This window comes from Anomaloglossus baeobatrachus, chromosome 5, assembly GCF_048569485.1.
Source record: "Anomaloglossus baeobatrachus isolate aAnoBae1 chromosome 5, aAnoBae1.hap1, whole genome shotgun sequence".
In the NCBI taxonomy this organism is placed as follows: domain Eukaryota; kingdom Metazoa; phylum Chordata; class Amphibia; order Anura; family Aromobatidae; genus Anomaloglossus; species Anomaloglossus baeobatrachus.
Genome location: NC_134357.1, coordinates 446,392,064 through 446,420,000, shown reverse-complemented (window position 1 = coordinate 446,420,000; position 27,937 = coordinate 446,392,064). Strand labels below are relative to the sequence as shown.

The 27,937-nt window shown below is 47.0% G+C and overlaps 1 protein-coding gene across 7 annotated transcripts in view; it reads right to left on the bottom strand.

Moving 5' to 3' along the window:
• The window catches only part of LKAAEAR1 (LKAAEAR motif containing 1), a 159,148-nt gene that overhangs the window by 20,513 nt on the left and 110,698 nt on the right, over nucleotides 1-27,937 (bottom strand). For 6 of the 7 annotated variants that reach the window (XM_075350461.1, XM_075350464.1, XM_075350458.1 and 3 more), the window contains exon 2: nucleotides 16,061-16,411. In XM_075350461.1, coding sequence (XP_075206576.1) covers nucleotides 16,061-16,369 — 309 coding nt within the window. In that variant the 5' untranslated portion in view covers nucleotides 16,370-16,411. Of the gene's footprint in view, nucleotides 1-16,060; nucleotides 16,412-24,961; nucleotides 25,095-27,937 lie in introns of all 7 variants that reach the window. The other variant, XM_075350459.1, reaches the window with a different exon arrangement.

Genomic DNA, 27,937 nt, shown 5'->3' with positions numbered 1-27,937 from the left:
TTCATCAGAGACACAAACACACACATACACTAAATAAAGTATTTTTTTTCTCACACACACAAACACTAAATAAAGTTTTTGTACACACACCACACATACAATGTCCCGATCCCAGAGACGTTATTCAGATGAGGAGGCATATGCCTTTGTTGCCTCCGAGCCTGATAGCGAGGGAGATGACCCCACATTCCTCTGTTCCTCCCAAGCCGATTCCTCCACCAGTGACGAAGGACCACCGCGAAGACGTCGTAGGACGAGGTATCAGCCGGGGCCCAGGGGAGAAGAGCCGGAGCCCAGGGGAGAAGAGCCGGAGCCCAGGGGAGAAGAGCCGGAGCCCAGGGGAGAAGAGCCGGAGCCCAGGGGAGAAGACTCGGAGCAGAGCGTGAGTGAACCCCAGCCCAGCACTAGTGCTAGGGACCCCCAACCTAGCGCTAGTGACCGGGTATGGACCCCAGTCCCTGAAAACTTTGCACCACAGATTCCTGAGTTTCTTCCCCAACCAGGAATCCAGTTTGATGCTACAAACCTTGGAGCAATAGACTTTTTCAAAGTCTATTTCTCTGAAGAGTTTGTCAGTCTCATGGTGGTGCAAACGAATCTCAACGCCCAACGATTTTTGGCCCAAAATGCTAACTCAGCATTTTCTAGCTGGACCCCGACGGATTCAGTAGAAATGTTGAAGTATTGGGGTCTCACTCTTCACATGGGGCTGGTGAAGAAGCCACAACTTCGCCAATATTGGAGTGTTAATATTTTATACAACACTCCAGTATTTGGCATGGTTATGACCCGTAAGCGTTTTGAGGCCATGCACAAATTTTTACATTTTAGGGACAATGCGGACAGTCTTCCCCGCGATGACCCGAATTTTGACAGACTGTTCAAAATTCGTCCGGTCATCGAACACTTCAAAAGTAAGTTTGCTGAAGTGTATGTTCCCCAGAGGGAAATTTGTGTGGATGAATCCCTCATCCACTTCAAGGGGAGACTGATGTTTCGCCAGTATCTGCCCAGTAAAAGGGCAAGATACGGCATTAAACTCTATAAGTTGTGCGAGAGTACCTCAGGGTACACTCACAACTTTAGAGTTTACGAAGGGAAGGACATGCGGATCCAACCCCCAGAATGCCCACCTACTCTGGGGGTGAGTGGGAAAATTGTGTGGGATTTGATCCACCCACTGCTTGATAAAGGTTATCACCTGTATGTTGATAATTTTTATACAAGCGTCCCACTCTTCCAATCCCTCTCTTCCAGAGGTACCGCAGCTTGCGGTACTGTCCGGAAAAATCAGAGGGGCCTCCCTGTGACGCTAATTGGGCAGCTGCTCCCAAGAGGTGAGAGTAGAGCCCAATGTAGTGACAACATGGTTGTTGTCAAGTTCAAGGACAGAAGGGATGTCCTTTTCTTGACCACAATTCATGGTCCCGGCACCACAGCCATCAGTGTTCGAGGTACCTCGGCACAGGTTCGCAAACCGGACTGTGCCTTGGGGTACAACAAACATATGGGAGGAGTTGATCTTTCCGATCAAGTCCTCCAGCCCTATAATGCCATGCGGAAGGTGAAGGTGTGGTATAAGAAGCTGGCTGTGCACATCGTGCAGATGGCACTGTACAATGCTTTCGTGCTCTCACGAGGTGCAGGCCAGACCAACACCTTCCTTCAGTTCCAGGAAGCCGTCATCAAGACCTTGATGTTTGGAAGAGAAGAAGCAGCTGTCCCTAGCAACTCTGGAACTGCAAGTGCCCGCATGGTACCAGGGCAACATTTTCCTGGTGAGGTACCGCAAACCACCGGAAGAGGAAGATCTCAGAAAAGGTGCCGGGTGTGCTATAGCAGGGGGGTGAGGAAGGACACAGTGTTTCAATGCGACACTTGTCCCGATAAACCTGGACTTTGTGTGATAAACTGCTTCAAAGTTTATCACTCATCCGGGTACTAAATTAACATGTGCCATCCCAACATTCCTCCATAACACACAAAACGACGTACAACACATAGACGGGGGGACCTTCTGTACGCTACATAACGGGGGGGGGGGGACGGGGGGGGGGGGATCTTCCATAAGCCACATAATCGGGGGGGACATTCCGTACGTCACATAGACGGGGGGGAACATGATGTACGCCACATAACGGGGGGGGGTCTTCCATAAGCCACATAGAGGGGGGAGGGGGGATCTTCCATAAGCCACATAGAGGGGGGAGGGGGGATCTTCCATAAGCCGCATAGACGGGGGGGGGGGGGGGAGGACCCAATGAACGCCACATAGACGGGGGGAGGGGGATCTTCCATAAGCCACATAAACGGGGGGGGGGAACCTGATATACGCCACATAACGGGGGGGGTCTTCCATAAGCCACATAGAGGGGGGATCTTCCATAAGCCACATAGAGGGGGGAGGGGGGATCTTCCATAAGCCACATAGACAGGGGGGGGGGGGGGAGGACCCAATGAACGCCACATAGACGGGGGGAGGGGGATCTTCCATAAGCCACATAAACGGGGGGGGAACCTGATATACGCCACATAACGGGGGGGGGGGGTCTTCCATAAGCCACATAGAGGGGGGAGGGGGGATCTTCCATAAGCCACATATAGGGGGGAGGGGGGATCTTCCATAAGCCACATAGACGGGGGGGGGGGGAACCCAATGAACGCCACATAGACGGGGGGGGGGGGAGGACCCAATGAACGCCACATAGACGGGGGGAGGGGGATCTTCCATAAGCCACATAAACGGGGGGGAACCTGATATACGCCACATAACGGGGGGGGGATCTTCCATAAGCCACATAGAGGGGGGAGGGGGGATCTTCCATAAGCCACATAGACGGGGGGGGGGGGGGGGACCTGATGTATACACCACACAACACAGACGGGGGGAGGACCTGACGTACACTACTCAGCACACACATGACGGCCTGATGTACCGTACACAAATATACCACACTATGAAATTGACATACCAGGTCCCTGCTAATGTACAGCACTCCTTCCCTTAGGAGCCCTGCCGTGCGCCCAAACAGTGGTCTGCTGCCACATATGAGGTATCAGCATACTCAGGACAAATTGCCCAACAAATTTTGCAGTCTATTTTATCCTGTTACCCCTGTAAAATTTAAAAAATTGAGCCAAAAATAACATTTTTTGTGGAAAAAACAGTATTTTTTTGTTTTTACGGCTCAATGTATGAAGCACGTGAGGGTTCAAAGTGCTCATTACCCATCTAGATTTATGCCATGGGGGTATAGTTTCCAAAATGAGGCCACTTGTGGGGGAGCTCCATTGTTTAGGCACCTCAGGGGGTCTCCAAACACAACATGGCATCCACTAACTATTCCAGACAATTTTGCGTTTGAAAAGTCAAATGACGCTCCTTGCCTTCTGAGCCCCGCTGTGCGCCCAAACAATTGATTACCACCACATATGAGATATCTGTGTACTCAGGAGAAATTGCACCATACATTTTATGGTGCAATTTTTCTGATAGCCTTGTAAAAAAAAAAGCTATCTGGTAGAAGTAACAATTTTGTGTTAATTTTTTTTTTTTTTATTTTCACGGCTCAACGTTATTAACTTTTGTGAAGCCCCCAGAGGTTCAAAGTGCTCACTAAACATCTAGATAAATTCCCTGAGGGGTCTAGTTTCCAAAATGGGGTCACTTGTGGGGGAGCTCCATTGTTTAGGCACCTCAGGGGGTCTCCAAACACAACATGGCATCCACTAACTATTCCAGACAATTTTGCGTTTGAAAAGTCAAATGACGCTCCTTGCCTTCTGAGCCCCGCTGTGCGCCCAAACAATTGATTACCACCACATATGAGATATCTGTGTACTCAGGAGAAATTGCACCATACATTTTATGGTGCAATTTTTCCTGATAGCCTTGTAAAAAAAAAAGCTATCTGGTAGAAGTAACAATTTTGTGTTAATTTTTTTTTTTTTTATTTTCACGGCTCAACGTTATTAACTTTTGTGAAGCCCCCAGAGGTTCAAAGTGCTCACTAAACATATAGATAAATTCCCTGAGGGGTCTAGTTTCCAAAATGGGGTCACTTGTGGGGGAGCTCCATTGTTTAGGCACCTCAGGGGGTCTCCAAACACAACATGGCATCCACTAACTATTCCAGACAATTTTGCGTTTGAAAAGTCAAATGACGCTCCTTGCCTTCTGAGCCCCGCTGTGCGCCCAAACAATTGATTACCACCACATATGAGATATCTGTGTACTCAGGAGAAATTGCACCATACATTTTATGGTGCAATTTTTCCTGATAGCCTTGTAAAAAAAAAGCTATCTGGTAGAAGTAACAATTTTGTGTTAATTTTTTTTTTTTTTATTTTCACGGCTCAACGTTATTAACTTTTGTGAAGCCCCCAGAGGTTCAAAGTGCTCACTAAACATCTAGATAAATTCCCTGAGGGGTCTAGTTTCCAAAATGGGGTCACTTGTGGGGGAGCTCCATTGTTTAGGCACCTCAGGGGGTCTCCAAACACAACATGGCATCCACTAACTATTCCAGACAATTTTGCGTTTGAAAAGTCAAATGACGCTCCTTGCCTTCTGAGCCCCGCTGTGCGCCCAAACAATTGATTACCACCACATATGAGATATCTGTGTACTCAGGAGAAATTGCACCATACATTTTATGGTGCAATTTTTCCTGATAGCCTTGTAAAAAAAAAAGCTATCTGGTAGAAGTAACAATTTTGTGTTAATTTTTTTTTTTTTATTTTCACGGCTCAACGTTATTAACTTTTGTGAAGCCCCCAGAGGTTCAAAGTGCTCACTAAACATCTAGATAAATTCCCTGAGGGGTCTAGTTTCCAAAATGGGGTCACTTGTGGGGGAGCTCCATTGTTTAGGCACCTCAGGGGGTCTCCAAACACAACATGGCATCCACTAACTATTCCAGACAATTTTGCGTTTGAAAAGTCAAATGACGCTCCTTGCCTTCTGAGCCCCGCTGTGCGCCCAAACAATTGATTACCACCACATATGAGATATCTGTGTACTCAGGAGAAATTGCACCATACATTTTATGGTGCAATTTTTCCTGATAGCCTTGTAAAAAAAAAAGCTATCTGGTAGAAGTAACAATTTTGTGGTAATTTTTTTTTTTTTTATTTTCACGGCTCAACGTTATTAACTTTTGTGAAGCTCCCAGAGGTTCAAAGTGCTCACTAAACATCTAGATAAATTCCCTGAGGGGTCTAGTTTCCAAAATGGGGTCCCTTGTGGGGGAGCTCCATTGTTTAGGCACCTCAGGGGGTCTCCAAACACAACATGGCATCCACTAACTATTCCAGACAATTTTGCGTTTGAAAAGTCAAATGACGCTTCTTGCCTTCTGAGCCCTGCCGTGCGCCCAAACAATTGATTTCCACCACATAAAAGATATCGGTGTACTCAGGAGAACACGCACAATTAATTTTATGAAGCATTTTTTCCTGATACCCTTGTGAAAATGCTAAATTTTATGGCTAAAGTAACATTTTTGTGTAAAAAAGTTAAATTTTCATTTTTTCTTTCTACATTGATTTGGTTGCTGTGAAGCTCCTAAAGGGTTAATAAACTTCTTGGATGTGGTTTTGAGCAGAGTGAGGGGTGCAGATTTTAGAATGGGGTCACTTTTGGGTATTTTCTGTCACCTAGGCCTCTCAAAGTCACTCCAAATGTGATGTGGTACCTATAAAATTTTTTTTTGTAAATTTTGTTGGAAAAATGAAAAATTGCTGATGAACTTTGAACCCTTCTAACTTCCTAACGAAATTTTTTTTTTTTCCGAAAATTGCGCTGATGTAAAGCAGACATGTTGGAAATGTTATTTAGTAACTATTTTGTGTGAAATATCTCTCACATTTATGGGCATAAAATTTCAAATTTTGAAAATTGCAAAATTTTCAAAATTTTCGCCAAATTTTCGAAATTTTCACAAATAAACGCAAAACATATCGGCCTAAATTTACCACTGACATAAAGTATAATATGTCACGAAAAAACAATGTCAGAATCGCCAGGATCCGTTGAAGTGTTCCAGAGTTATAACCTGTCAAAGTGACACTGGTCAAAATTGCAAAAAATGGCCGGGTCTTTAAGGTGAAAACAGGCTGGGGGCTGAAGGGGTTAAAAGACAACTTCAGATCACAGAACCATCGCAGGGTCTGGGAATACAAATGCATTACAATGTTTGACTCTGTCCACACAGGACTCAACCTGTCACGAGGATTTATGACACACTACAAAATCTGAGGAGTCTGCTCCAGAGACAGTGAGGGCACCAGACCTCTGATCCTACAGCGATATTGGGACACTAAAACTTTCACACCACTAATCAAAGCTAATTAAGATTCCCTCCATAAGCTTAGTGTATGTTTATTTAAATGTCCTTTTATTATGCCATCCCTCTACCCTGTTTGTGTATATATTTGCGTTTCTTCAGATATTTTGATTGATTGCTCTCAGTGAGAAACAAAATTAAAATTTTGTAGTTGTGATATCTTTTAATGGCTAACTAAAATTAAAAAAAAAAAAAAAAAAAAAGATATTTTGTCATACCATGCCTGATGAAGAGGCGTGAGAAGTCTCGAAAGCTTGCTTTGTAACATAATTTCTCTATCGTTTCATTGGGGGACACAGGACCATGGGTTATGCTGCTGTCACTAGGAGGCTGACACTAAGTAAACATAAAAAAGTTAGCTCCTCCCTAGCAGCATACACCCCGAGCCGGAGGCGGGCTCAGATCAGTTTTTAGCTTAGTGTCGTAGGAGGCTGATGTGGGCCGTCTCGGCCCCCCTCAGCCATGTATTTTTTTGCGCTTTTTTCTTTTATTTCGGCGCCGCTCATCACTCTCATACCTGTCGTCTTCTTCTCTGCAGGTATTCGCTTCACTCATTCTCCGCAGCCCCGTGGGTACCGCTCCCCAGGGTCGCAGGGGCTTGAGACATCGGGGCCCTCTCCCCCGCCCGTCCCCGTGGTACCACTCCCGGGGGTGCGCGTGTGGGCAGGTTGTTTTGTGGGCACCCCTGATTCGCCCTGAGGTATCACCCCAAAGGGCGTACAGGGGAGTACAGCAGGGATGGATCCTCCGCAGCGTGTGTGATAGGGGGCTGTCTACCCCCATCATGATGTCCACTACCCTGCCTCAGCACGCTCTCCCCCGGAGCCTTCCTGGACGAGCAGCGCTGTTCACAGGCAGGGCAGGGAGCCCTGCCTGCACCGCATCCATCGCTGAGCCGGCGCCGCCGATTGCAGGTAGGACCGACTTCCCTGCTCTTTCCCCCGGCCCTCTCCATAAATTTAGTCCCCGGTCTCGGCCTAGTCGCTCCTGCGTCCTAGCCACGCCCCCCTGCAGCGCTATTGGCCGCCGGTCGTCTCCCTCTGTACCTCCCACTGCTCTGCCTCCTGGCTGATGGTGGGGGCTGTAAATCCTCCTGGCTTTTTCGCGCCGGAATCCTGCTCCTCCCCCAGCCTCCTCCAGCGTCCCCTCTCCATTTTAGCCTGCCTCTGGTCCCCTGAGGCTGCAGCACGCCGGCGTTCTGAGTTTTCTGGCCAGCTCACTCCTGGACTCCTCTTCTGGACTGGTTTAGGGACGAGTTAACCCTCTCCTGTCTCCTTCCTAGCAGCCACCAGGGAGAGTACCTGTTTGCACCATGCCTAAGGCTAAGCCCACCCAATCCAAGCAGGCCCCCTTTGCACTATTTTTTGCATGCTCCTCCTGCAGCTCCAAATTTTCCCAGGGTCAGGACGCCCCACTATGCTCCGTCTGTTCTACAGACGCGCAGCCTCCGCAGAACTCCGCGGCCGACGTTTCTGATACCGCAGACGCCACAGCGCCATATGCTGCAGGGCCCTGCGTCCCGCCCCCCCCCGACTGGCTAGCGTCCCTGTCCCAGTCCGTAGATTCCCTCTCTGAGGCTTCTCGGACCATCGCGCAAGCTCTACGCCTGCTGCCGACGCTCGCCCAGATTCCCGCAGACCCGGCGCAATTGCCTCCGGAGCAGGTGAGCCCCGTTGCAGGGTCCTCCTCTGCTGCTCAGAAACGGACCCGCCAGGTCTCGTCCTCAGACTCTTCCCAGGTTTCACCTTCATCCCCAGGTCCAGACCGTCAGTCCTCCAGGGAGGCTTCTGACTGCTCCGAGGATGATTCCGATGCGGTACCCCTGCAGGACTCAGAGCAGGCGGCCGATATCCGGCACATGGTAAATAGCCTGATAGAAGCAGTAAACCAGACCTTGAAGGTACAGGTGGACCCAGTCTCCTCCCAGAGCACCCAGATCTCCTTTAAGCGGGTGAAGCGGGCCCAGAACACATTCAGCGGACATCCAGAATTCGCTGAGTTACTGCGCAGCCAAAGGCAACAGCCGGACAGGGTATTTACCAGCGGTAAGTCCATCGATTTGCATTATCCCTTTCCTGAGGGTCTTAGAAAGGATTGGGCAGGTTCCCCTGTGGTCGACCCCCCAATCTCCCGCCTGTCTTCTCACACAGTCCTTCCACTCACTAACGGTACGTCTCTCAAAGACCCTACGGACCGTACTATTGACAGGTTGGCCCGTTCCCTGATGTCCTGGGCGGACACGCTACGCTGCGGTCTCCGCGCCATTCCTGCCAATCCGGACCTGGTTCCCATCGCCTCGCAGATTTCCCTCGCGGGTGAGTACTTGCTCAATGCAGCCCTGGCGTCTGCAAGTTGCGCGACCCAGGCCGCCAGCAACAATGTGGCCATCCGTCGAGCCCTTTGGCTCCGGTCCTGGAACGCGGATGCGGCCTCTAAGAAGTCACTAACTTCTCTGCCCTTCCTAGGGGAGCGTCTCTTCGGAGATAGGCTGGACCAGCTGATCTCCGATGCAACGGGAGGAAAGAGTACATCTCTCCCCCAATTGCGTCCCAAGCGCTTCCAGAATCGGCGCTCCACCGCTCGTTTCCGGCCCTTTCGCAGCTTCAGCTCCAATCCCCAGCCGCGGAAAAGCCGCTCTCCTCCGAGAGACAGGAAGACCCCGTCATTCAAGACCAATCCCGCCTGGCGTTCACGCCCCCGCCAGTCCACGAGATCCTCTTCCGGTTACCGCCGTCGTTCATCCAAGTGACTCGCGGTCGGCGCGCAACAGCGCCAGACTTGTGGGAGGGCGTCTGTCTCGTTTTCAGCATGTGTGGATCCCCCTGACCGCCGATGCCTGGGTCAGAGAGATCATCACATCAGGCTACAAAATAGAATTCGAGGCAAAGCCACCGAGACGTTTTTTCCTATCTCGCCCTCCCGAGTCTACCGCGCGGGCTCGCGCGTTCTTTCACTCCATAGACTCCCTCCTCCGAACCGGAGTCGTGGTACCAGTCCCTCCCGCAGAGCGTTTCAAGGGGTTCTATTCCAACCTTTTCGTGGTCCCCAAAAAGGACGGCTCTGTCCGTCCCGTCCTCGACCTAAAGCTTCTGAACAGGTCGGTGAGACCTCGGCCGTTTCAAATGGAGTCACTCCGGTCCGTCATCGCGTCCATGGAGGTAGGCGAATTCCTGGCATCGCTGGATATTCAAGACGCCTATCTTCACGTCCCGATAGCCACCTCTCACCAACAGTTCCTCTGCTTTGCGATAGCGGAAGATCACTTCCAGTTCACGGCTCTTCCCTTCGGCCTCGCATCCGCACCCAGGGTCTTTACGAAGATCATGGCTGCTGCCATGTCCGTCCTGCATGCCAGGGGTGTCATGGTCATCCCGTACTTGGACGATATGTTGATAAAGGGCTCTTCCTTCGAGGACTGTCGTCTTGGGGTTCAGGTCACGATCGACACCCTTTCACGGTTAGGGTGGCTGATAAATCGGAAGAAGTCCTCTCTGATCCCGGCCCGTCGGATCACCTTTTTAGGCATGGTATTCGATACCATCCAAGGGCGAGTTTTCCTCACACAGGAGAAGATCTCCTCCCTACAACGAGGACTCCGCGCTCTCCGGCGTCAGCGCCAAGTGTCCATCAGGTTCGGCATGCGAGTCCTCGGTCGTATGGTGGCGGCGATGGAAGCGGTACCCTTTGCACAGTTCCATCTCCGACCCCTCCAGCTGGCCTTGCTGAAGAAGTGGGACAGATCTCCCTTTTCTCTGGACCGCAGGTTTCATCTTTCGCCGGAGACCCGCCACTCCCTCCGTTGGTGGCTCAATCAGCGCAACCTCGCATCAGGGAGGTCTTTCCTCCCGCTCCACTGGAAGATAGTGACCACCGACGCCAGTCTCCAGGGCTGGGGAGCAGTGTTTCGACATCACACAGCGCAGGGCCGATGGTCACCGAGAGAGAGTTGCCTCCAGATCAACATTTTGGAGATAAGAGCCATCCGGCTAGCCTTGCAGCAGTTTCGGCACCTCGTACAGGGTTGCCCGGTCAGGATCCAGTCGGACAATGCGACGGCGGTGGCGTACATCAACCACCAAGGCGGCACAAGAAGTGTCGGGGCGATGCGAGAAGTCAAGAAGATCTTGCACTGGGCCGAGTGTCATCACTCCCTGATCTCAGCGGTACACATCCCAGGCGTGGACAATTGGGCGGCGGACTTCCTCAGCAGGGAAGGCCTCGCCTCCGGAGAATGGTCCCTCAACCGGGAAGTCTTCAACCAGATCTGCGACAGATGGGGAGTTCCGGACGTGGACCTAATGGCCTCCCGGTTCAACCGTCAGGTTCCGCACTTTGTAGCACGGTGCCGCGACCGCTTGGCTTTAGGAGTCGACGCCCTCACCCTGTCATGGAGCCAGTTCAGTCTCCCGTACATCTTCCCTCCGCTCCCTCTAATTCCGAGGGTCCTCAAGAAGATCAAGGCGGAAGGGATACCGGTCATCCTAGTGGCTCCGGACTGGCCCAGGCGAGCATGGTTCGCGGAACTAACTCAGCTCCTCGCAGACGCTCCGTGGCGCCTTCCAGACCGTCCAGATCTCCTGCAGCAGGGGCCTCTCTTCCATCAGAACTCAGAGGTCCTAAATTTGACGGCCTGGCCATTGAATCCTGGGTTCTAGCTAAGGCTGGTTTTTCCTCAAGAGTGATTCAGACAATGATTAGGGCCAGGAAGCCATCTTCATCAAAGATTTACCACCGCACGTGGAAGGTTTTCTTCAGGTGGTGTGAAGAGCAGAATATTTCTTCTCCTCTCGCCTTCTCCCTTCCTTCCCTATTGGCATTCTTGCAGTCAGACCTAGATGCGGGTCTCTCGCTCGCAACACTAAAGGGCCAGATATCGGCGTTATCAATCCTGTTTCAGAAGCCACTGGCCGCTCGTTCACAGGTTAAGACCTTCATCCAGGGAGTTGCCCACCTGGCACCGCCGTACCGGCGGCCTCTAGAACCGTGGGACCTTAATCTAGTCCTAGGGTCACTTCAGGGCTCCCCATTCGAGCCCTTGCGAGAATCTTCCCTTTCTCACCTGTCATGGAAGGTGGTGTTTCTTGTTGCCATCACTTCTATTCGCAGGACGTCAGAGCTGGCAGCTCTCTTGTCGTTCCCCCTTTTTGATTTTTCACCAGGACAAAGCGGTTCTCCGGCCAGATCCCGCTTTTCTCCCAAAGGTGGTCTCCCCGTTCCATCTTAACGAGGAAATCGTCCTTCCGTCCTTCTGTCCTGGCCCCTCTCACAGCTTGGAGAGGTCCTTGCACACCCTGGACCTAGTGCGTGCACTTAGAATTTATGTCTCCAGAACCGCGCCGTTCCGTAAGTCAGATGGTCTGTTTGTTCTCCCTTCTGGTCCCAAGAAGGGTGAATCGGCATCCAAGGCCACAATTGCCAGATGGATCCGTTCCGCCATATCAGAGGCCTATCGGATTCGGGACAAGTCTCCGCCGCGGGGGGTAAAGGCGCACTCTACCCGCGCAGTGGGAGCCTTTTGGGCGATTAGGCATCAGGCGTCGGCCGACCAGGTCTGCAAGGCCGCCACCTGGTCTAGCCTGCACACCTTTACTAGGTTCTACCAGGTTCACACCCAAGCATCGGCAGATGCTATTTTTGGGAGAAAGGTCTTGCAGGCAGCAGTTGCACACCTGTAATAGGGTGGCAGCATTCAATTATAGTGCAAGCCCGCCGAGGGAGGTTGTTGTTTTTCTTCCTCTGCGGGTTTTTCGGTATTCCCACCCAGGGACTGCTTTTGGACGTCCCATGGTCCTGTGTCCCCCAATGAAACGATAGAGAAAGTAGGATTTTTGTGTACTCACCGTAAAATCTCTTTCTCTGAGTCTTCATTGGGGGACACAGCACCCACCCTGCTTGGTTTTTTGGTTGATTCAATTGCATTTGCCGGCTACTTTTTCAGTGGTCTTATGTTCATAGACCTCTTGTTTGCACGGCTGCATTGTTTTAGTTACAACTTGTGTTTATGTATGGTGATTCTGGTACTCCTCCTACTGCTTGTGCACCAACTGATCTGAGCCCGCCTCCGGCTCGGGGTGTATGCTGCTAGGGAGGAGCTAACTTTTTTATGTTTACTTAGTGTCAGCCTCCTAGTGACAGCAGCATAACCCATGGTCCTGTGTCCCCCAATGAAGACTCAGAGAAAGAGATTTTACGGTGAGTACACAAAAATCCTACTTTTATTTTAGTTAGCCATTAAAAGGTATCACAACTACAAGATTATAATTTTGTTTCTCTCACTAAGAGCAAGCAATCATTTTTCCTCACTATCTGACATGAAATCAGAATAAACCTTTCCTGTTTCAGGTCAATTAGGATTACTAAAATTATTTATTTTGTCAAATGGCAGAATAATGAGAGACAGAGAATGTTTTAAGGCATTTTTATTACTTTCTGCAAAATCAAAAGTTTACATACACTAAGAGTACTATGCCTTTAAACAATATGGGCCAGCCCATATGATGATGTCATGTCTTCGGAAGCTTCTGATAGGTTTATTGGCAACATCTGAGTTAATTAGAGAATTAGTTAATTAGAGACAAACCTGTGAATGTATTTAATGCACACCTGACATACACTGTTTCTTTGTGTAGCATCATGAGAAAGTCAAAAGAAATCAGCCTAGATTTCACGAAGAGAATTGTGGACTTGCAGAAGTCTGGTTCATCCTTGGGTGCAGTTTCCAAATACATGAAGGTGTTCATATGTACAATTATACGCAAGTACAAACAAGATGGAATATCCAGCTATCATACTGTTCAACAAGGAGACGGGTTCTGTGTACCAGAGTTGAATGTGCTTTGGTCAGACATGTGCATATCAACCCAAGAACAAAAGCAAAGACCTTGTGAAGATACTGGCGGAAGCTGGTGAGATTATGCCATTACAACAGTGAAATGAGCACTGTATCAACACGGGTTGAAAGGCCACTCTGCCAGGAAGAAACCATTACTCCAAAAGAAACATAAAAAAAATACCAGACTAATGTTTGCAAGAACAAGAACAAATACCTTAATTTTTGGAGACATGTCCAGTGGTCTTCTGAAACTAAAATCGAACTGTTTGGCCATAATGCTTATCGTTACATTTGGAGAAAGAAGGGAAAAGCTTTTAAGCCTAAGAACACCATCCCAATTGTGAAACACTGGGGTGGCAGCATCATGTTGTGTGTTTGTTTTGCTGCAGGAGGGACTGGTGCACTTCACAAAATAGATGGCATCATGAGGAAAGAAGATTGTGGCAATAGTGAAGCAAAATCTCAACACATCATCCAGGGAATTAAAGCTTGAGCAGAAATGGGTCTTCCAAATGGACAAAGACCCGAAGCATACTGCCAAACTGGTCACAAAGTGGATTAAGGATAACAAAGTCAATGTTTTGGAGTGGTCATCACAAAGCCCTGGTCACAATCCTATTGAAACTTTATGGGCAAAGCTGAAAAGGCCGATGCAAGCAAAGCAACCTACAAACATAGCCCAGTTACACCAGTTCTGTCAGGAGGAATGGGCCCAAATTCCTATCAACTATTGTGAGAAGCTTGTTGAAGGATATCCAAAATGTTTGACCCAAGTCATACAGTTTAAGGGCAATGGTACCAAATAATAATAAAATGTATGTAAACTTTTGACTTTGCAGAAAGTAATAAAAATGCCTTAAAACATTCTCTCTCTCATTGTTCTTGAATTTGGCAAATATAAATAATTTTGGTAATCTTAATTTACCTAAAACGCGATTTATTCTGATTTCATGTCAGATGGTGAAAAAAACATGCAGGTGTGTCTTTTTAGATAGAGTATGTAAACTTCTGGTTTCAACTGTATGTTCTCCCCGTGTTTGTGAGGGTTTCCTCCAGGTTCTTTGATTTCCTCCCATGCTGCAAAAACATACTGATAATGAATTTAGATTTTGAGCTCCATTGGGGACAGAAATGATAATGTATGTAAAGTGCTGTGGAATATGATTGCACTATATAAGCGAGCATAATAATACCCTAGTGGGAAACCAACTTGGGAGGGAATACTCACTTTTTACCAAGATGAGAAAGGGGTATGATAATCACAATTAAAGGAACTCTGTCTCAAGGTTTTTGCTACCTTACGAATATCTGAGAGCAGCATAATGTAGAGACAGAGACCCTGATTCCAGCGATGTGTCACTTATTGAGCTGTTTGCTGTCATTTTGATAAAATCGATGTTTTCTCTGCTGCAGATCTAGCAGTTATACAGAGCTCATGAATATGCTGGACTACCTGCAGCATGACAAGTAGTCCTCTAATGATAATCTACTGCTGATTAAACAGTGATTTTATCAAAACTACACTAAGCAGCACAGTAAGTGGAATCAGGATCTCTGACCTTACTTTATGCTGCTCTCAAATTAGGTGGCAAAATCCTAGTGACAAATACTCTTAAAGGAGTTGTCGAGCTTGAAAAAAAAAAATTGTTTTAAAGTGTGAAAAGTACAAAAAGGTAAAACTTACTAATGTATTTGATTAAAGAAAGCTATCCAGATCTCGACATTCTAGTGTCTCTCTAAGAAGCTCCCCTACTGGCCTTGTTTTGACATTGGAAAGCAGGACTGTGTATCAAGGGGACTGGCATCGTATTTATTTCAATAGGTAGGCCAGCCCCGTTCTGTCTATAAATCATCTGTGATACATGAAGTGTCTGACATAGCTAGTGAAATGAGTCAGGCTTCCAGTCCCCTTTACGTTTCTGGTCACATTCCAAAGTAACAATCTCTGTCATGTGTCAAAACAAGACTGGTAGTGGTGTGGCCGAGATTGCTGCTGACATCTCAGGATCGGGGCACCTTTCTTAATTACAACTTTTTTCACTTTACATACATATTTACATATTTTTTTCACAGTGTAAATACCCTTTAAAGCCCACTTGTCCAGGATAATAGTGGTGTGATCTTAAAGGGAACCTGTCACCACTTTTTTGGAGTATAAGCTGCCGCCACCACCACCGAGCTCTTATATACAGCATTCTAACATGCTGTATATAAGAGTATAAGAGCCCAGGCCGCTGTGAGAACATAAAAACACCTAACGGTCGCACAGTTGGCCATATGGGTGACTCCGTTCTCTTGCAGCCATCTTCGTCCTCTTTCTGAAGCCTGTGTGCATGACGCGTCCTACGTCATACATACTCGCCTGTCCTGCGCAGGCGCACTACAATACTTTGATCTGCCCTGCTCAGGACCTGAATGATGGCGAGTGTGTATGACGTCAGACGCGGCATGCACCGCGGCTTCAGAAGCTTGAGGACAAAAATGGCCGAAAGAGGCGGCGCCGGCACCGGACACGCCCATATTGCCAACTGTGCGACCATTAGGTTAAGTATTATAAAGTGTTTTTTATGTTCTCACAGCGGCCTGGGCTCTTATATACAGAATGTTACAATATGGTATATAAGAGCCTGGTGGTGGTGGCCGCAGTTTATAGGGCAAAAAAAGTGGTGACAGGTTCCCTCCATGTAAGCCTAAGACTATCATAAAATAGTATGAAAGCAGGTAACATATGAAACCTTTGGACATCTCAGGATTGGCATTGTGATAGCATAAACACCTTCGATGGGACTTATTTTGATTTTTACAGTCCTCTATGTAAATTTATGCTCATGACAGATAACCTCTGGACATCTCATGGGCTATTTATCTAAGTGAATCTTACTCTCATGCACTGAAAGCGAAGTCTCATGAGGCGTATACGGTTGCGAGCTTCTGCGGCTTTAAGCTGCCCAACCACCTTCATTTGTCTTTCTTGTTCTGGATCTAGGACCCGCTGTTTGGGCCCGGCCAGTGTCTTCAGAGCATGATCCTTTAGTCGGTTCTGAGTCATGAGCAAGGAAGCAGCTATTGTTTTGCTTGGTTGTTCATAAGCCATGTATCTTGCTCTCTGCATTGGATCCATCTTCTTGATATCTCCATATCCACTAACCTTCTTGCCCTGGAGGCCTGGCTTACTATTTCCTGATGCCATCAAAATTAATTATGACTTCTTCATTTCATTAGTCAGAAGAGTCTGAAAATGAACACAAGGAGGTCAGGTTGGCTGGAGTTATGATATACTTTGGAGCATATAAATAGAAAGGCACCATAAAACTAAACTCAAACTATTGCAGATTCTGGAAGCCATTTAGACACTCCTCCCAGTGTCCAACATGATGATTTTTTTTTTTTTAGTAACCAAGCAATAAGATCATTCATTTACATGAAACAATAAACTATTGTTTTTAGGACCCTTAAGATGGTCTACCCAAATTATGTCACTTTTGTGACAGCAGCTTATTACTAACTCCCCACTGAAAACACATCCTGAGCTGAGAATTTTATGAGGGAGTCGGACAGAAAAGTGGATTGTCTGACAATTACCTAAAGTATTTGGTCACCTTAACTGGATGGTCTTTTAGTAATTCCAGCAAGTACAAATAAGCCTACAATCGACACCTTCCAGGACAGACCCAAAATGTTGGCTAAACTCGTCAAAATTGGACAACCAATCACCTACAATGTATGGGGGCCTCAAGATTGGGTATTGCTTTACACTTTCCCTTTCCCAGAAAATAAGCGTCTTTCATTGGAGGGGAGCAGTAGCTTGCTGTCACAAGGGTCTCCCATCCTTGGGAGATCTGTCACAGTTTTGAGTTCTAAGTCTCACATTGCCTTGTGAGACTCTGGGTTTTAAACATATTTGCTTTCTTTTATTGCTGCAGGGGTTAATAACTGTTTCCTTACTGGTTAACTGCTGTATAACTTACCAAGATCAGACATCCAATGTAGCAGCTTTGTATTCGGATCACTCAGCAAGAACAGGGGGTGGAAGTGTGGCGCCCCTGAGGCTTCAGTCGCCACAGAGAACGGCACCCAAATTTGGGTGTAATGCTAAACCCAGTTTCTGAAGAGGTCAGTCCCGGTTTCACCACATTACACAATCAATACACATCAGGTTGCACTGTTCCCACTGGAGACTGGTCTAGGGTCGGGTAATAAAAGGGTCGCCGACAGAGAGGCATATACAGGATGCCATCATACAGGGGCCCCAGTCCCACTAGCCAAGGACCTGTGAGGGAGGAGGTGCAGCCAGCAGGGGGAGTCAGGAACCAACACAACAGTTAGAGAGTTCTCCAGTTGGAGGAGAAGTTAACAACGGTCGCCGAAGAGAGAGGGATCTCTGCTCCCCACGGAACCGACGCCACACAGGGCGGCAGGACCCTAGTGAAGATCATACTTCACATTGGTTTTCCAGAATCTGCCTGGACGGGGAAAGTTTCAAGCTTCCCTGACCACACAGCGCTTGACAGCACAGTGCCTATAGGATCCGAGGCCTTGCATCAAGTCGGACCCCACATCGGAACCACGGCACCTGCATATAGGGACAAGAGTACATCTCGCAAAACCCAGAGTCCCCTCGTAGCTTCAAGCCAGCGGATTCACAGGCAGGCGTTACAAGGAGAAACCAACCGAACCCCTGGAGTGATCTCTAAAGGGATTCGGGTTCGACGGACCCGATCATAGCAAGTGACCGGTATTACCTGGGTGAGCAGCATCGTACAAAAGTGAGTAAAACCTGGAACCGCAGCTATAGACTCTGACTCTTTATTACACGTACTGCCGCTCCCCACTGCCATTACTACTCCCCTCATCATCCTCCCCGGGGCCTGCTCTACTTGTGGAGAGCTATACCATTCCTGGCTGCTACTACCATCTGCCCCGGAGAACGGCGACAGCAGCGGCGGCCCATTCCCTGGCCGCATACCACAGGTGGTGTCACGACAAAGACCTCACAACTACCCCCAACATCCTTCCCCAGCCATCTTCTGTACGCCTCGGGGCAATGGAGGCAGGCTAGGCCACCCGTGACGACGACAGTGACGAGTTAGTTAAACGCGCCTGCCCGGTAGGGCGCTACAGAAGCACACTCGGTAATTCAGGAAGAAAATAGAAGATCAGTCCAGTGTGTTGATCCAGGTATTTTTCCATAAAATATAACTTTTATTCTTCTTTTTATTTTATAAAAAGCAAGCCACAATGTATACTGTATATAATATAGCATAGGTGAAATCATATAGCGATCAGCATCAGCCAATACATTTCGGCATTCTTAACCCCTTCACCCCCTCTCGATTTTCAGTTTTGTTTTGTTTTTTTTTTCTACCTGCTTCCCTTCTTCCGAGAGCCGTAACTTTTTTATTTTTCTGTCAATCTTGCCATATCTGGGCTTATTTTTTGTGGGACAAGTTGTACTTTTAAATGAAACCATAAGATTTACCATATAGTGTACTGGAAAACGGCTAAAAATTTCCAAGTGCAGAAAATTTGAAAAAAAGTGCGACTGCGTGATTGGTTCTGGGATAGTTTATTCAGCGTTCACTATATGTGAAACTGATGTGTCATTATGATGCCTCAGGTCAGTACGTGTTAATAGATATGTATAGGTTTACTTTAATCTAAGGGCTTAAAAAAATTGCAAACGTTTGTCCCAAAAAAAGTTGCACTTTTTGCGCCATTTTCCATGATCTGTAGAATTTTTATGCCGCTACACCGTTTACCAATCAGATTGGTTTTAGATTTTGATAGATCGGGCATTTCTAAGCGCAGCGATACCAAATGCGTATATATTTTTAACCCTTTAATTTTCAATGGGGCTAATTCGAACTTTTAGGTTATTTATTTTTTAAAACTTTTTTTTTTTTATTTTACTAGGTCCCCTAGGGGACTATAAGGATCAGCTGTCTGATCGCTCATTCTTTCTTGTAGATCAGAGCACATCTCTGATCTGCACAAAAGCAGCTCTCCTCTCACACACGGCCCTGTGCCAGCTGTAAGAGGAACTGAATCATGATAGCTACAGGAGTCATCACATGACCCTGTGCTACCAGGCCAACCATCGGATCCACATGAACACATTACGTGACTTCCGATGGAGCCGGGTAAATGAATGCTTACAGCGGCCCACTGTTACATAGTGCTGACATTTTCACAGCGCGCTGTAAGGGGTTAACAGGCACGAGTGGGTAGCAAATCCACTCGTGTCTAATAGCCGCACATATCAGCTGTTCAAATCATCTGACATGTGCAGAGATCGCTGCCGGCTGCCAGCGGCAGCATGCAGGTATTAACATGACATGATCCATGACGTAGCCAGTACGTCATGTGTTGTGAAGAGGTTAATGCGCCTTTATCATGGTCCAAGTACTATTTTCTTCCTTTTCTTAGGCCCGTTTCACACGTCAGTGAAAAACACAGACGTTTTTCACTGGCGTGTAAAACATGCACATGTCCCTGCGTGTGCCGAAAATCACGGCACACGTGGGTTGTCTAAGTGCAATCCGGGCTCCGTTCTCCGTGGCCCGTGATTGCACTTAGAGATTCACTCACCTGCGCCCGCTCCCGCTGTCCGTGGTGCTGAATCCTCCCGCGATGCAGCATCCGGCCGGCGGTGACCCCCGCAGCAGCTGCTTCCGGGTTGGCTGTGTCGCGCATAATGAATATGCGCGACAGTAATCAGCCGGCACAGAAGGAGCAGGGAGAACGGGCTGCAGAGGACATCGCTGGACGCCGGGTGAGTTAAAATGTTTATTATTTTAAAAGCACGTTTTTTTCTGGCACGTGTTTCACGGACCACACCACTGCGTGGTCCGTGGAACATCAGTGATGCCAGAAAAAAATGGACATGTCTCCGTGCGGCAATCACGCACACGCGGGTACGCCGCTCGGAGACACGTGCAGTGAAAAATCACTGACGTGTGAGCAGACCCATTCATTAGAATGGGTCTGCGTATGTCAGTGATTCTGGTACGTTTAAAAAAAAAGCACAAACGTACCAGAATCACTGACATGTGAAAGGGGCCTTACTGGTAGTTCCTTGTCAGGTAAATTTCAGGTGCAGCTGTTTTGTGACCACTCCCTTTTCCTTTAAATAGTCACATGTTTCATCACCTGATGCTGGTTATAGAATATCATCATTCTGAACTGACCACCTTGGAGGAAGCAAGTCCTTTAAAGTTGTGTCTCTTGCAGCCCTGGTGTTGGCTGCAATAGTAGGTGTATATACTTTATGCATTTGTCCACTGTCTTATTATTGTAGTGGTGAAGTCTAGTGCACTCACTGACCTTGGCACTATTCAGGGTAAATGGTGGGACAGTGAGGGTCTAGGCACATGACGGCGATGAATGATTTGTATAGGGACATTAGGGGAGCTCAGTGTTCAGACAAAGGCTATCAACAGGAGGTAATTTGTTCCCTGGTCCCTATCGATAGGGCCTTCCTGTCCCTTTCCAACCCCGTTTTATCCTCTGTGTTGTGCCGTGCATCCCCTTGCCCATGTGTGACACTTGGTCCACTGTCCAAACTGACAACACAGTGATGCTCGCAAACGAGTGTGAATGTGTATTGGAGAATTAGGAAATAGCTATTGTCCAAATGAGAATATGGACAGCTTTAGAAAATCTGATATTTGCACATTGGACACCAAAAAAATTCACAGATTTTCTCTTGATCAGTATCATGGCTAAAGATAGGAAATACCACAAAAAAAAAAAAAGTATAGAGACATATTTGCTATTTTATGGGGTGATCCTTTCTTAAAGCTAAAAGGAGAAACTTTCTTCCAGTGGATACAGGAAGAGTTTGTGAATTTGGATTGAATTGAAATTCTTTCAAAGACAATTGATTTGGATGAGAAAAAAGTAATTAATTTCCCGATGAACAATCCAGAGAACTCCAATGTGACATGTTCAGATTGCCTCATAGTCCTGATTTGCAAAACATTGGAAGGTATATTTGTTTCTTGAATGACAGATTTATCAGGATTTTCTGATACGGTTTTGCTTTTTGCAAGTATAAACTGTAACATACTGAGTATCTCTCCCTGTGCCCCCTGAGAACTGCCACTGCGCTGAAAACCACTCTGTATGCTGCAGCCAAACCATTACATGTGCGAGGCTCGGGAGGAAGGGAGCTTACCGCGAACACACATCGGATCATTAAGAGAACAAAGTGCCCAAGTCTGAATGTAGCCCAGGAGGCAAGAAGCTAAGATCAAACTGGAAAAGCAAAACTAGTGCTATAGATCAGGGTTAAACGTTCAGAACAGCAAACGTTAATAGCAATACAGCTCAGTTTTTACTGTTAGGAGGCAATATGCTTAGATGTGCTGTGTGCATTGATGGTGCCTGACTATTTGCATGATTTCATGTTCCATTTCCATCTCGCTAGTATATTCCACCAATTTATGATTGGGGTCCGACCTACAGTAATCGTGAAAATGATGGAGCCGCAGAGCTAATTTAGCAGCATGCGCCTTTCTAATTTTTCCCTGCACAACGAGGGTCAACCTCTGGAAACACCAATGATAGTAAAGCGATGGCATATCCTAACGTTACAAAATGGAATTTCCCCTTAAATATATTTTATACAGATACATTTAAAAGGTAACGTCACGTTCAAAAATGCCTGACATGAATGCAAAACCCTCCCTAAACACTAAAATAAAGAAGCAGAAGGTCATAGCTGCAGAGTTAGGCCTAAGACACACGGCATGAAAATCGGTGCGAGTGGAGTGCGATAAAACATCGCATTCCACTCGGATCAATATTAGCCTATGTGCCAGCACACATGAGCGATTATTTTCTCAGCCCTAATCGGACCAAGAAAACAATCGCAGCATGCTGCGGGTGCAATGCGAGACTCTTTCTCTCGCACCCATTCAAGTGTATGATGCGAGAGAAAAATCGCACTGCACACGCATTACACCGGTGTTAGAGTGCAGGGCGAGAATGGCAATAGCCGGCTACGGAGGAGAGCGGGATAAATCCCTCCCTTCCCTCCTCAGTGCTGGCCAGCCCCCCGCAGCTGAGGTCCGCTCGCACAGTCGGACCTCAGTAGCAGGGCCACTCGGCTCTGTACTGCCAGCTTGAGCCAAGTGTCATGCGAGGGGATCGCAGTAATCCCCGTGTGGCCCCAGCCTTAGGGTGAGGCAGGAGACCACACCTGCCTGTGCCCACGATCAGGGTTCAGGCCGCTGCGGACTTTCACTCTGTTCTCTCTGTGAAGCACAGTAGCGTCTCCGCAGCATAAAATAACATGCTGCAGCTTGAGAAGCCATGCCAAATGTCAGTTTACGTTGCAGGGAAAAGAAGCACAGTGAGCATGAGATTTCTATAAATCCCATCCACGGTGATTGTACTGTACAATGCAGCATTTTGGTAGCAGTGAAAACATGCTGGGTCCAAAATGCTGCACCACCCCTAGTGATTGATGCACTCTTCTGGAAGATGGTTTACAAAATTTCTATTGAGGAGAGCAGTATTATGCCGAGAGCTTCTGATCATTTGTTTCAGTGATCATGGTGATCTCAGCACATAGACCTCCACTGAGCAACACATATTTTAAAGGGAATCTGTCAGGTGTAATATGCACCCAGAACCATGAGCAGTTCTGGGTGCATATTAGTGATGCCTGCCTAACCGTCCCTGTATACACTAGCATAGATAAAGAGAGATATTTGAAAAAAACTGACTCACACATCCAGCAAGTGTGTATAGGTGCCAGCCGCAAAAAAAAAAATAGTAACTAGAAAATGCATTCAGCTGTTCACTAAAAGCCAACAATGTATAAAGGGAACTTTGGTACTGCATTACTGCTATAGGAATATATGAAAAAGAGATATTTGGTTTATGTATTGGCCAATGCATGTAAGCCCGGCAACCAACGGCAAGGTAATCTCTGTAATCTGGGAACCTAACCTAAATGCCACTATCTAGGTTAGGTGGTTAGGTTCTGTTTATGGCTGGCTGCATGTGGGCGGAGACCCCAACTGCCCACTCAGCGACTTCCATTGGGGTTCAGGTCAAGTTTAGGTTCCAAACCGAACTTTATCTAACATCTGGCTGAACTCGCCGAACTGAGCTTCCATGGGTCCGCTCATTTCTACTCCTGATCCAAATTTACAGCTTCATGTATGCCTGCAGTTGGTCTGGGCATTGTGGTTCAATTACAGACTGTTTAGCCTAAATATATTCAGACTGCAGGATATATACAATGGGTTTAAAGGGAATGTGTTGCATATTTCTTTCTTTGTTGATTATACAATCAATTATGTTTAAAACAAAATGGCATTTCCTTTAACTTTTTATTATTTTTTTTGTCCAGCCACTGGGGGCTGCCATTTTTTATTTGGTGGTAAATGTTTGAGCACGACATATACACATCGCAAATATGGCAGCCCTTGGCCATTATTTTTCATATTTTATACCAATAAAAAATGTTAATATATATTTTTTTTTAATTAAAACATTACTACTTTACATTTCTTTACGTGATAAAACAAAAATTGAAGAAATTACAACTTTACAGAGAGTCCCACTGATTTCCATAACAAAAGTGACTGTCACTCAAAAAACCAAAGGAAGAATAGGTTCCAGACTTAAAGAGGACCAACCAGCAGGATTTTGCTCTATGAAGTAAAGGCATTGCCATACAGGCAGTAAGGTGCTGAATCCAGGCATACCTGTTATAGAAAAGTGGGATATTTGGTTGATTAAATATCTTTAAACAAAGTTGCAGAAAAGCACTGCACTTTGATTGATGGGGGCAACATGGACAGGTCTTTATGGGTCGGGTCCTCACATTTATTCCTCCGCCTCTGGTGTTCTCTGGCTTGCTCCCTTTTCTTTATTTAAATATCATGCCACCATTGCGGTTGTCGGCGGCGCGTACTAATTGCCACAGTACTCAGTTCTTCATTAAAATGGCACCGGAGTCCGTGTATGCATGTACCGTGACCTCCGGCGCCATTTTATCGAACACACTGCGGTGAAGACTTTGAGTGGCAGGGGAGCGTGCGCAGATGTAAAAAAAAAAAAATCTGCGCACGCGCCGATGCTTCTCATAGTCTTCACCACAGTGTGCCCAATAAAGTGGCGCTGGAGATCGTGGGACGCACATGCACGGACTCCGGTGCCATTTTAATGCAGACCTGAGTACTCTGGCAATGTGCACACGCCACTAACAATAGCGGCGCCATATTCAAATAAAGAAAAGGGGTTATACCAGAGGAGGAATAAATGTAAGGACCTGACCCACAAAGACCCGTCCATGTTGCACACATCAAAGTGCAGTGCTTTCTGCAACTTTGATTAAAGATATTGAATCAACCAAGCATCGGATCTTTCTACAACAGATATGCCTGGATTCAGCATCTTAGTGCCAGTATGGCACTGCTTTTACCTCATAGAGCAAAATGTATGTGTTAGTTAGTCCTCTTTAAGTCTGGAACCCATTCTTCCATTGGTTTCTCACCTCGGGTAAGAATTTCTTTAATATTTCCCAATTCAAAATCTTATGATGAAATCAATATAATATTTAAATTACAAAACAGAATTTCTCCCATTTCTAATCTCCAGGATGAGATCTTTGCAATTTTTATATCGAGGGACAGAATCCCCCAAAGTGCTAAATGTTAGGAAAGGAATTTTTAGCTAAAAACTGTGGGGAAATAAAGCGCACCAGACTGTAGGGTGATACCTTTATGAAAAGATACGGTATATTGGATCCAGGTAAGATGCTCACCTGAGTGACTTGTGTAGGCACAACTCCTGTGAAAGCTCAATAATGGTGGCTGGGGATGAACTCCATCAGGATGCTTGAAGGAAAAGACAAATCATGGTTTTGGGCCAAGCTAAACAAATGAAGATCCTTGATCCTATAATATAAAGAAGAGGGTTTCTTTTATTCCACAACGCGTTTCCACGGTGGGCTGGCATCTTTCTCAAGTGTTAAAAACTGTCCGGCGTAGAAATGTGTTGCGAGATAAAAAAAAAATGTTCTTTATATTATTGGACCCAGTGGCGTAACTAGAATTTGATGGGCCCCGGTGCAAAGTTTGGACCTGCCCCCCCCCCATCCGGACACAGGCACTAGGGTTACAGGGTAATGACGCCGACACTCAGGGTACGGGATACTGTTGCTGACGCTCAACTTTCCCTCAGTACCCATGTTCCCCATGATCTGAAATCCTTCTATCAGTAACCCAGCTTTCCTATGTTCTGATATCCATCTTGTCCTCACCATGCACCTTCTCCATTCTCCGCTATACATCTTTCCCTCAGTCACAATGCAGCTTTCCCATGCTCTGATATACATCTTTCCCTCATAACCCAGCTTTCCTATGTTTTGATTTCCATCTTGTCCTCAGCGCCACCTTCCCCATGCTCTGCTATACAGCTTTCCATCAGCACACAGCTTTCCCATGCTTTGCCAAACAGCTTTCCCTCAGCACCCAGGCTTCCCATGCTCTGATATACATCTTTCCCTCATAACCCAGCTTTCCTATGTTTTGATATCCATATTGTCCTCAGCGCCACCTTCCCCATGCTCTGCTATACAGCTTTCCATCAGCATACAGCTTTCCCATGCTTTGCCAAACATCTTTCCCTCAGCACCCAGGCTTCCCATGCTAATATACATCTTTCCCTCAGCACCCCGCTTTCCCATGATATCAGAACCCTGTCGGGCCCAGTCGCAATGTCCGCGACCTTGGTCGTTATGCCCTTAATTGGATCAAGAATCTTCATTTGTTTAGCTCAGCCCAAAACGAATTAAGATCCTTGATCCAATAATATAAAGAAGTGTTTTTTATTCCACAACGCATTCTACGCCTGACAGTTTTTCCCTTTGAGAAAGACGCTAGCCTGCCGTGGAAACGCGTTGCTTCTTTATATTATTGAATCAAGGATCTTCATTCAGTCAGCATAAGACAGTTTTAATTCAAGGAAAGGACTTTAATAATTTTAGAACTTTTATCATTTCTAAACTCTAGGATTTCTTAAGCCAGTCATTGGTTCTCTCTGATATCTAGGTCAAGGAACTAGATTTTTACCATTTCCACATTCAAGGACACAATATCTGCCAGTTCTGAGTCCTAGGATGACATTTGGCCCACTTCTATGTCCAAGGAGGACATCTCTCCATTAAAGGGAACCGGTCACCAGATTTTTCTCTATTAAACTAAAAGTCTCACCTTCTGCAGCTCCTGGGCTGCATTATATGAAGGTGCACCTTGGCCCTGACTCCCCTTCCAGACCCCAAAAATAACTTTATAAATCTTGGCCGTTAGGTACCGTGTTTCCCCGGAAATAAGACGTCCCCCAAAAATAAGACATAGCAGGAGTTTTCAGAGATGCTTTAATATAAGACATCCCCTGAAAATAAGACATAGCTGCGGTCAATAATGAAGTGTCATGCAGTGGTGAAAGAGTTAAAGACACTGCAGGACACTTCATTATAGGCAGCAGACCCCCGATCATACTCACCAGACGCCGACCGGGAGCAGGTGAGCGCATCAAGGTCCTGCAGCGCGGGAACACACACACACATCAGATCGCACCACACACTCACAACATCCAGTGATATCGCTTACTTCTCGGCGGCGATACTGTGCGGTGCAGTGACCTTCCAGGACCTGCCGGAGGATCACATGGCCAGAAGCATGTGGTATCTCCAGATGTTGTCAGTGTGTGAGCGCGTATGTGTGATATCGTCAGTGTGTGTGTGAGTGTATGCGATCATATGTGTGAGTGTGTTCTGATGTGTGAGTGTATGCGATCGGATCTGTGAGTGTCGGCGGAGGAGCACGGCGTGCAGCACAGCTGCTGGGACCACCCACCGGTGGGCACAGGGAGAAGTGGGGTGTGTGTGTGAGTGTATGCGATCAGATGTGTGCGTGTATACTGTCTGATGTGTGACTGTGTGTGAACGTAAGTGATCGGATCTGTGAGTGTCGGCAGGAGGCAGAGGAGCACGGCGTGCAGCACAGCTGCTGGGATCGTGGGGTGGGTGGGAAGAAGTGGGGTGTGTGTTTGTGTGTGAGTGAGTGTGATCTGATATGTGTGTGTGTGTGAGATCTGATATGTGTGTGTGTGTGTGTGAGATCTGATGTGTGTGTGAGATCTGATGTGTGTGTGTGAGATCTGATGTGTGTGTGTGAGATCTGATGTGTGTGTGTGAGATCTGATGTGTGTGTGAGATCTGATGTGTGTGTGAGATCTGATGTGTGTGTGTGAGATCTGATGTGTGTGTGTGAGATCTGATGTGTGTGTGTGAGATCTGATGTGTGTGTGTGAGATCTGATGTGTGTGTGTGAGATCTGATGTGTGTGTGTGTGATCTGATGTGTGTGTGTGTGATCTGATGTGTGTGTGTGAGATCTGATGTGTGTGTGATCTGATGTGTGTGTGTGTGATCTGATGTGTGTGTGTGTGATCTGATGTGTGTGTGTGATCTGATGTGTGTGTGTGTGTGATCTGATGTGTGTGTGATCTGATGTGTGTGTGTGTGATCTGATGTGTGTGTGTGTGATCTGATGTGTGTGTGTGTGATCTGATGTGTGTGTGTGATCTGATGTGTGTGTGTGATCTGATGTGTGTGTGTGATCTGATGTGTGTGTGTGATCTGATGTGTGTGTGAGATCTGATGTGTGTGTGAGATCTGATGTGTGTGTGAGATCTGATGTCAGCCAGACGCAGGGGAGCACAGCTGCAGGGAGATC